Here is a 10,913-nt window from a genome sequence, read left to right as displayed (position 1 = left end):
AAAGAAGCAATTCCTGACATTAAAATATTGATTGTAAGGCTATCTTCAATATACACCCATAAAGCTATGAAATTTCAAAATGACCACTTAATTCTGACTAATAAAATGCTAGGACAAGGAGGAACACTAATGTTGATATCTCATTTAGAAAGAGGAATGTGGTTTCATTATATGTTTAAACGGCCTGCCACAACACGCGCCATCCCAGACTGGAAGAGGTTCGCCCCGCCCTCGTCCAGCCCCCTTTTTTTTTTTTTTCTGCGCGCACTTGTTCTTGAGAGACGCTCATTATTTATTTTTCTGTTTAGTGGAAGCTGCTGAGAGATATAATTACATTTTCTTATCTTTGGCTGGAAGTAAACAAAGTTAATTATTGCTTGTCGAGTCGTCCTGTTGCATTTTATTATATCTCCGGGTAAGTCTATTCTATCTCTCTTTTTTAAAGAAAATAAAGTTTTGAAATGTTACGAGCAGCTAACACAGATGACGATGGTAACTCCGGCTAGCATAAAAGATTTGAAACGTTGCTTTACTGTTGGGTTTTATGAAATTTGTTTTTTGTTTAAATAGTGGGAATTTTTGATTTTCGTGATACACAATTTGTAACGCGGCAGTGATTTGTGTGCTGTTCGTTTGAGCTAAAAGCGTTTAAGTTTAGTTAAAAAAAACAAGTTGGGCTAAAAAGTTAGCTAGTATTAAAGTCACCTGCAGCCACTCCCGTTCCCAAGCTCGTGCTCCAAAACGTTTAAGGCAAGTCGTTGTATCATATAACCAAAACGCTACTATGCATTTTGTTTGTTAGCGATGGCTTTCTGCTTCTTTAAAACTATAATGGTACTAATCACAGCTTCACTCGATAGTAAAAAAAAAAAAAAAAATTTTAAATTACAGGCTATTATTTTAAGGTCACCACAACTGACATCTAATTAGAAAGAGCTAAATTTAATATATGAAAATAAATTCCAAAAATTTGATATTTTTAATACAATTTTTGGAATATGTTTTTGGGAAATTACAATTCTTGGACGAATCGGTTGTAATTTTTAAAGAGAAGCAACCAGATATCTATCTGAAACGCTTTTCTCTTTTCTCTCAAAAAAAAAAAAAAAAAAAAATTAATAATTATATGAAGAGTTTTCTTGCCATAACCACCTGTCTGTTCAGTTAATGTGACAACCTTGTCTATGGGAAAACTTTATAAACTTAGGTCTCACCTCTGCATTCTTCACATTCCTGAAACACAAAATAAACTCCATCCTAGCATTTGGATCAATTTGCTTCCTAAAACTCCTAATTTTGTCACTATGAGGTTTTTCTTTGGTGTGTGCCTTTCTGATCTGTGCAAATTAAGCTTAAGTTGTCGTAAAACTTTACAAAGGAGGAGACACAAAAGTCAACAAGTCCTTCAGGATTTAGTGTTGACTCTCAAAGCACGAGGAAGGTGAATTTTAATGGATAAATATCCAAATTCTATGTTGGTCAAAATATTTGTGAAATAAATTTTATGTATTTTAGGGATTTGTTTTCTGTTTTGTACTGTGTTGTATTTTAAACCCATTTGTTAACTTTTTATCTGGCATATTGGTATGTTGTCTTAATCAATTACCAAGTAAGAAATTGAAGCATTAGCATCTTGCTGTAGATCACAACTTTATTTTTTTAAGCAAGAATGCTTTTCTGTGTATTATGCTCATGTTCCTGTATATTGTAAAGTGTACAAGTCAGCACTTTGTGTTATTTTGTGCTTAAAAAGAAATTGTACAAAGTTCAGTGGAGGTAAATTTACTGTAAATTTAAGCTGCAGGTTGTTCATCAATGTTGGCACTACATGTGATCTGAATCATGACCTGCTGAGCTCTGCATGAGAGCCATGTACAGCCCCTTTAAAACTCCTAAAATATTAATAAAAATGTATTGCACACACTTGTTTAATGTTTCCAAATCATTACTTTTGTTCTCTAATTGAGCAGAAGTGAACTGAAACGCAGTGGCTGCTAAAACGGCTCATCCAATAAAAATAGACGTTTATTTTAGACACGGAAACTCAAATGTTTATTGTCAGGAGGTAATGTGGGCTGCCTGCAACTTCAGGCATGCACATGGACCATGGACGTGGTAATGGATGGATTTACCTTCTGACACCGGCAGTCGCACAGTGACATGTGTTTACAGTACCTTACTCCAAAGATGGAAGAGGTCAGCGTTCAGTTTATTTATTTCAGTTCACAACAAACATTGTCTCAGGGTACTATACAAAAATATTCACATACATTATGTAAAGACTATTCTATTGTTGTGATTGGATGCACCTGTTTGTGGTTCATGATAATTATCTGAAATTTACATATTCTGAGTTGTGTTTAGGGCCAATATTTAGAAGGCATATAGTTTTATGATCACATGCATGCACATACATATGTATGCACATGCTCAGTAATGTTAGAAATACGATAATTGGAAATAAATAAGGGCAGCACGGTGGCGCAGTTGGTAGAGCTGCCTCCTCTCAGCGAGAAGGTCACCCCGGTGCAAACCCCGGCCCGGGGGGCCCTTCTGGGTCGAGTTTGCATGTTTTCGCCGTGCATGTGTGGGTTTTCTCCAGGTCTGGTTTCCTTCCACAAAAACATGCATGTTAGGCTGTTTGGTAACTCGAAATTGATCCTAGGTGTAAATGAGAGGGTGAATGTTGTTTGTCTCATTTGTCTCTATATGTCTCTGGACCTGTCCAGGGTGTCTCCCGCCTCTCGCACAGTGATGGCTGGATATGGGCACCAGTGACCCCCGTGATCTGAAAAGGAATAAGCAGATAAAGATGATGGATGGATGGATGGATGAAGATAAATAAGATTTAAACATGATAAAGAAAGCGAGTCTGGGACTTGGTCAATGGCGAGTCAAAACCTTTTAACTCTGATCAGTTATTCATAGGAAATCACTTACACATTATGAAATGCACAATAGAAAAAATAATCTATCTAAGGAAACCGGCAGAAGTGTCACATCTTCACATTGTCCAGCCTCCCATCCTGAGCAGCATGCTGACGACTGGAAAGGAACAACCAACGCCCTTTTTAAAAGGAAGAAACCTCCAACAGAACTGGACTTAAGATGATTGGCCATCTGCCTCAACTGGCTGGGGTTAGAGCAGGCAGGAAAGAGACACAAAGACAAAGTAAGACTGGTCCAGATGTAGTTTCTGTGGTCCAGATGTAGTTTCTGTGGTCTACTTTTAGTTTATGTGCTCCAGATGTAGTTTGTGTGCTCCAGATGTAGTTTCTGTGGTCCAGATGTAGTTTGTGTGCTCCAGATGTAGTTTGTGTGCTCCACGTGTAGTTTATGTGGTCCAGGTGTAGTTTATGTGGTCCACGTGTAGTTTCTGTGGTCCAGATGTAGAAATAATTACAAATACACACATGGCGATTGGAGTGAATAAAGACGGCAGCAATGTGAGAAAATGTGGTCAGTTTGTCCTCCAGGAGTCCAAGTCTTTAGCAACATAACTAAAGAATAGCTCAGGAAACCCAAACTTAACTATAGGATTTATCAAAAAGGAATGACTCGGGCCTAGTCTTAAAATTAAACGGTGTCAGCCTAACAGAGAGAAACTGTAAGTTGGTTCCACAAGAGGGGAGCCTGAGAACTGAAAGCTCTGCCTCCCATTCTACTTTTAGAAACTCTAGGAACCACAAGTAAACCTGCAGTCTGAGAGTAAAGTGCTGGGTGACAGCTGAAGTGACGGCTCGCTTTATATATTCCATTAAACTGTTATTTTTCAGGTTCGACCAAAACCGCTACAACAGCAGCCAATAATCAAAATGCGTTCTTTCAAGGAATGCTCGGTCGTTAATTGTTTTTGTTTTGACTAATTCTTCCGTAGTGACGACGTGAGACGTACGCCCCTCAGACTTTGGGACAAACGGTGAACTTCTGGTTGATTTGTTTGTGTTTAGTTACAGCAGCTGTTGCTTATTCACCATCACACACAAACGCACAACAGTCTGGGTGCCTTTGTGAAACTGCTTCACACAAACAGTTTTTTTTCTCCTGACAGAATTGGATCGTACTCCGCAGGTCACTCGGCAGACTCGCCGGTCTTGTTTTTGACCTGTATTTCATGCTGCTCTGCTCCACCTCCACCCAGTGTGGGTGGATCACTTCAGGTGTGGCTGCCGAAGAAAGTAAAATGATATATAAAAACAAAACTTACTTAAGCAGATAGAAAATACATGCATCTTTGTTTTTGTATTTGGTGAAAGCTTATGTTTATGTAAAATTATATTTACAGTTGTGTTTAAACTCTGTTGTTTGGACTGATGTCACTCAGATTAGCTTTTAAGAAATAAATCACTATTTTCCTGCTTTAAATTTTGTTGTGGACCAGAAATTCATCAAAGCAACAAAAAACGGTTCTGTTTTGTCTCTTCCTGTATCTCTGCTCAGATTTACATCTTTACTCTAAGGTTAGAGGCCTAAAACACTTGAAGCTCAGAACAGCGTGACAAATGGCTTTTTAACTAGATTGCTTTAGCATTTGTTTAAAATGGTTGTTTTAAGGGTAAAAGTAAAAATTGTCAGTTTTGTAAGTTTTCAGTTATGAGTGGAAAAGTTGAACTGCTTGTGCGTGCGTCTCATTTTAAACACTGTTATTCTGGGTATACTCTTGTGGAAATAAAAAGCGTAACATTTAGTTAATAAAAATGCCTCATCGTGGTGTTTAATATTATTTAGTATTTTTGCCTGTGTGGGGTTCATCTTTGCTACAAGCTTTGCCGTGAAGGAACAGACCACCTCATGCTCCTCCAAATCAAAATTATTATTCTTGTACAAATGGTCGGTATTGCAATATCAGTATTGTAAAGGGTTCAAAAGAATCGCAGACACAAAACGCTTGCAAAAACATACAAACGTGTCAGTTGGACTGACCGAGCTGACCCTCACTCTGTAAGCCCACAGCCGGGACACGGAGTGACGGAACATCTGGGGTCCCGGTATCCAATTAATACTGTGATCTCACACAAACGATCACAGTTCATATGAACAACCTCAGTCTGTGATTCAGGAACACGCAGTGTTTTGATGTACCGGAATAACAAGTTTTTCCTTTCTTTGTTCTTTTTTTTCAGTGTCATCAGGAAATTTTGGAAGACGTACCGTTTAAAAAAAAAAAAAAATCAAAAAGACTCGTGTGATCATGAGGAGGGTGAGTCAGTTTGTTCCACACCGCAGGACACCTTTGGGTTTTGGAGGCCACTAAAGAGCAGAGAAAGGCTTTTTAAGGTAAATTAAGTTTAAAACAAAACAAGCATTATCATAGTTTTTACACTTTGGCTCTGCAGTGTCTGAGCAAAGATGAAAATGTTGCATTTAGGAGGAAAAGATGATCTGTTTTGGTTGTATTTATTTTTTAGCTGCCACCTGTTGCCACAGGTGATCTCTGTTTTTCGTTGTATTTTTCCTTCCAGCTGGTGCGACCTGAACTGTGGTGTCAGTTTGACAAACCAGTTTTCTGTTCTTGAGACTCTTTTGGCAACGGCTCGTTTGAAATCGTTCTTCTTCACACACTTATTTTTCTTTCTTCATTAAAGCTGCTTGAAGGATTCAGGAGGCAGGAAAGGGATGGCAGTGTCTTTATAATTAGAATTCAAACACTAAATTAAATGCCAACTAGGCCCGTCACGATAAACAATAAATCAATTAATCGCATGATAAATGAAAATTATCGACCTCAGTTTCATTTATCGGCTTTATCGTTTCTTCGTATCTCTCTTTCTACTGGTTGCTGGATGACAAAAGACTCAACTCCGGTGCTCTTCACTGACCCCTTCCTTTCTCTTTTCTCTTTAAAATCCATTTTAACTGTTCAAAATTGCGTTTTTGATCGTTAAAAGCAGCTAAGCTGAGAAGCTACGCTAACAGGCCGACTTCGAGAAAAAAAACCTCAGTCTTGTCGAAGTTCCAAAATTCACGGTTGAAACCCGTTCCTTCATGTAAAAAGTTTCTCTCTGCGAAACAAAGCTGAGAACTTGTTTACTAATTTTTATTTTTATTAAAAGCTTTTTGTGAAAAATGCTATGCTAAAGAGCTCAAACCACACCGAGCGTCCGCCATTTTGAGAACCGAAGAAAAGGAAAGGGAGACGGCCCATGTCACGTCATGGGGCCTCCCTCGCATTTTTCTTAAAGAGAGACGCTGCTCGCTCCCTCACTATCCATCCTTCGGTTCAAACAGACTTACACTGCCTTCCGGCGGTCAAAAAAACGGTACTACACGCAAAACAAATTAATATTTTTTTCTTAAATTTTATAATAATTACTAATTGTCAAATTTCAAACATTAATGTTTATCGTAATAATTTCTGAGACACCCAGCAAAATTTCTTATCGTGACAGGCCTAATGCCAACACCAAAATATGTAATACTGGATCATTTTTCTCATTAAATATATGACAAGTATAATATTTTTGTCTCATTTATTTAACTGTGTTCTCTTGATCTACTTTTAGGTCTTGTGTGAAAATCTGATGTTTTAGATCATATTTATACAGAAATAGACACAATTCTAAAGGGTTCACAAACTTTGAAGCACCACAGTACAAATGATTTAACTTCTGGAGTGAGAGTGATTCAAAATGGCCACCACAGCTGGCTGACCTTAAAATATAAATTAAAAATATTGACAAATTTTGTGTGGTTGCAGCTGCGACTGATCCCCAAACATGTATTCTGTGCACAGAATTTCTTGGGATCTTTGCTTTAAATGTTGCCATTAACTATTTGGAGTTGACTCTGTTTGTTAGCCAAATATCTCATGAACCACTGGACAGATTCTAAGAAAACTTCCAGGCGAATATTCATAAGGTTTAGCTCTACAACTGTTTAAGCTTTGGAGCCAACTGAATTCAAGGTTTGACCAAAATGACTAATCTTTGAATCGCTTGCATGAAAGGTGGCAGGTGATGTGCGTTATTTTAATGAATCATTTAGTTGAATTTTCATGTTTGACTGACTTCAGTCTCAGTACGTCTTTCTGTTAACGTTACTCGCTCACAGCTCCTCTGTTTGTTGTTCTCTCTCAGTACAGGGGAGAGTGTTTGTCCCCCAGTGTCCAGTAGGCTCCCAGACGGTTCAGGTATGACCGTCACCCCCTCCACCCCAAACACCCAGCGCTCAACCTGCTTCCTCGTCACTCGTAGACATGAACTCCAGGTTAGTAGCTATTCCAACACTCGCTCTGACATCCAGCACAGTTTAGGGTTAGCAGTTCAAGCTTCTGTTTGGTCACATGTTTTTCCAGAGTTTTTCTTTCAGGACGTGACAGACGTGCTGTCCAAAACCTGATTCTGAGTCACTTTTGTTCCTTTTTGCCATCGGGGTTTTGTTTCTCTTGATACTGGAAAGATAATATAAGATGTAACCCCTGCTGTTTACCTAAGCAATAGCGCCAAACACCTTTTTTTTTTTCTGTGTGCGTGTTTTTGCTCTGACATCACTTTTCATTTACCAGCTGAGCCTTATCTCATCACATACCAACTGAAACTGGTGCAGCACAGATGGATGAGTCTGATGGCAGGCGGCTGAAGGCCTCAGAGGATTCTGGGTCGCAGGCTGAGCCCTACGTCCCAAAAGGTCAGTTAGTAATTGTCAGCGTGATGAGAGGCCGCTGATCGCTTCGTGTTATTAACAAAAGAGAGAGCATGATGAAACTTTGAGCTTATAAAAACCTGTTAATTCTAGATGTTGGTAGTCTTGAAAATAAAGCAAAGAAAAACACAAAAAGAACCATTGCAGTTTTGTATTTTTGTCACTATTCGACAAACAATATCTGAGAATATGACTTGTAAAATGGTAAACTAGTCAATCAAACAGGCACAAAATGAAAAAAAAAAGTGAACATTTTTAAATGATTAACAATATTTCTGTAATAATTTACTGAAACGATCACAGAGCACTCTCTACATTGGATTGATTCCAATCTCACGTGTGTCATTCAGACTTGGATTATAAACAGCTGCAAACTGATCTGAAGTCTGATGCCCAGAACCTGGAGGCAGAGTCCTGGAGCTTGGCTGTGGACCAGAACTACCTAAAATCCCTGAACAAAGAGGCCATTGAAAGACAAGACGCCATCTATGGTACGCTGAAACAGACGTCGAGTTTGAATTTGTAAAATGAATCTGTCTTACTGAAGTCACCAGTAAATCTGATCACGTACATTGGAGCTATGAGTCAGAACATTCATCAGTTCATCATTAAAAGTCTTTTTGTCATCTCCTAGAGTTGATCCAGACTGAGATGCACCATGTGCGCACGTTAAAGACCCTTTTCCACGTCTACATGTACGAGCTGAAGCAGTCTCTTCTAGTAGACGACGCTTCCATGGAGCGGCTTTTTCCTGGCTTGGAAGTTCTGCTCAGCCTCCACCAGCTTTTCCTCAACTCCCTAAAGATGCGCCAGAAAAAGAGTCAGGAGGAAGGGAGCTCGAATAACTACTGCATCAGACAGCTGGGGGATGTTCTCATCACTCAGGTGGGGTAGAGGGTCCAACACATTTACATTTTTTTTGTACCTCGTCACAGAGCGAAAAGGGGGAATTGAAAATACCCTCCACCTGTGAATGTTGTGAGCACGATGGCTTGAAAAATAAATGAGGCGCCAACTTTCATTTTAGTATGTGGTTACATTTAGGCGCAAGAAAGAGTCCTTACAAAAATTGAGTTGCCACGTCAAAATCCAAGATGGCCGCCATCATATATATCTAAATCTTGCGAGCTCGATAACTTCAAAAAATAAACATTGGGCTATTTCCTTTTTGGTGTGTGGCTGCATCTGCGTGTAAGAAATTTCATGATCAAAAACTGGGATGCTACATCAAAATCCAAAATGGCCACCCCTATCATTTGAGGACACTGCTTTGTTTAAATGTATAGTTTCCTCAAATGATTGGGGTAGCTAAAGATTAATCTATGATGACCAAGGCTGCCATTGGTCACCTCTTGGCTCTGCCGTTGCGCCGGGTGGTGGGAAAAATTTCTCCCTTTGCTCGCCAAGCTCAGTCACTCTGTTCCACTTTGGACAAAAAAACTACCTCTATTCTTTTACACAGTATAACTTACCCACTTGAATATTTCACACCAAAAACATTAAGGTTTACTTGCATTCCCAGTTCAGTTCCAGTCCAAAGAAACACTCCTCGAAAACTACAAACATTCACTATTCAAATCCATCAGCGACAGGGGACATCGTTGTACCACTTGTTTTACTTGTTTACATTGGTTACTGTCCATAAAATGATACATTTACAATGTATTTAAATAGCAAAGGTATAGGAAATCAAGTTATTTTCTTTTTTTTTAGATGTTTGAAAATTATTCACATGAATAAAATCATTCTTTTTCTCTTCTCAGTTTTCAGGTTCGCTCGGCGAACAGATGATGGAAAGTTACAGCTACTTTTGCAGCCATCACAATGAAGCTGTCAGCTTCTACAAAGAGCAGATCATGAACAACAAGAAGCTACAGACTCTTATCAAAGTAAAGAATCAGCTCTGTGTCCTTTACTCTAAAATTTGAAAATGAAAATGTATACATTTTGTGAGAAAAGTCATCTCAGTTGCTCCAGAAATACGTTTACATCCTAAATAATGGTTTAAAGTAAATTATAAGCATCACAGCTCCAGCTGCACAGCATTTTGATGATCTGTACAGCAGGTGAAATGCTTCACTGTTGCACCTAAATACTGTAAAATGATGAATAAAATTTGTGAAAACTGACCTACTTTTACTTTTTCTCAGAAAATAGATCAGGCCTCTGTGGTGCGACGTCTGGGAATCCCTGAATGTTTCCTGTTGGTGACCCAACGCATCACCAAGTATCCATTTCTGTTGGAACGGATCATCAAGAACACCGAGGGTAAAGTCTTTCCCTCGTTATTTAACAGTTTTTGCGCATTCAGTGTTTTAATGTCATTAAACTGAAGCAAAGGTTGGTCTTTTACTTCCCGCTCCTCACAGCTGACACCGATGAGTGTAGGTCTCTGCTGAGAGGTTTAGAGCTGATCAAGGACACCCTCTCCAAGGTGGATACTCGGGTCAAGGAATATCAGAACGCTTTTCGTCTGAGAGAGATCTGTCTTCGTCTGGAACCAAAGAGTCAGGTCCGGATGAACGATGATCGGGTCTTCCGCAGGGATGATCTGATCCAGGGCAACCGATCGCTGCAACATGAAGGGGTCGTCACCTGGAAGTCCTCTGGGAAACTGAAAAGTTTGTGTTGGGCTTATTGATCCATGAACAGTCCTGCATGTGAATAAAACTGTCTGAAGTAAAGAACTTTTAAACACCCTGCACTTGTTTTATCAGTTGATGGCTCCAGATTGAGCTCAGAAGTGTTTGTGTGACCAGATCTGGTGTTTTTAAAGAGTTGAAGCATCAAGTGACTGGTGACTCAGTGATTAGTTTAAATGTATAGCAACAACAGTGGCTTCACCTTTTTTTCTGAAAGTCAAGTCTCTTAAGTAAATCAAACAAAATTAGCTCTATCGTTAGCTTCCAAGTTTAATAAAAAAAGCAACAAAAACATTTCTTCATGGCAGGTCATACATCAATTGTTTATGTGGTTTACATGCTGCATCTTCTGCTTCAGACGTCATCGCTGTGCTGATGTCGGACATGCTCGTCTTCCTACAAGAAAAAGATCAGAAGCTTGTTTTTGCTTCCATGGTGAGTAAACAAAACTGAAATATCTCTAGTCTTCTGTATCATTTACACAAAGGCCTTTTTATCCATTTTATTCTTTTTGAGCAAAATATTTTATTAAACCAGAGGCGGCGAAGAGAATAGATGTAAAACTCTGCTATTATTTAAACATTTTTATTTTAAAATATCACTTTAAATGTTTCCTAACTCTGTTTTAAC

The 10,913-nt window shown here is 38.9% G+C and overlaps 1 protein-coding gene across 1 annotated transcript in view; it reads left to right on the top strand.

Moving 5' to 3' along the window:
* Window positions 1–166: 166 nt before the first annotated feature.
* Window positions 167–10,913, top strand: part of arhgef18a (rho/rac guanine nucleotide exchange factor (GEF) 18a) — a gene marked incomplete in the record, with an annotated part of 23,467 nt that continues 12,720 nt past the window's right edge. The window contains 9 exon segments of the mRNA XM_037682353.1: window positions 167–415; window positions 5,124–5,277; window positions 7,077–7,206; window positions 7,505–7,626; window positions 7,992–8,132; window positions 8,276–8,526; window positions 9,405–9,530; window positions 9,792–9,909; window positions 10,011–10,262. Of these exon segments, the coding sequence (XP_037538281.1) occupies window positions 7,551–7,626; window positions 7,992–8,132; window positions 8,276–8,526; window positions 9,405–9,530; window positions 9,792–9,909; window positions 10,011–10,262 (964 nt within the window).

This window comes from Nematolebias whitei, chromosome 9, assembly GCF_014905685.2.
Source record: "Nematolebias whitei isolate Nwh7 chromosome 9, NemWhi1, whole genome shotgun sequence".
NCBI lineage: Eukaryota > Metazoa > Chordata > Actinopteri > Cyprinodontiformes > Rivulidae > Nematolebias > Nematolebias whitei.
This window is presented reverse-complemented; position numbering and strand designations above follow the sequence as displayed.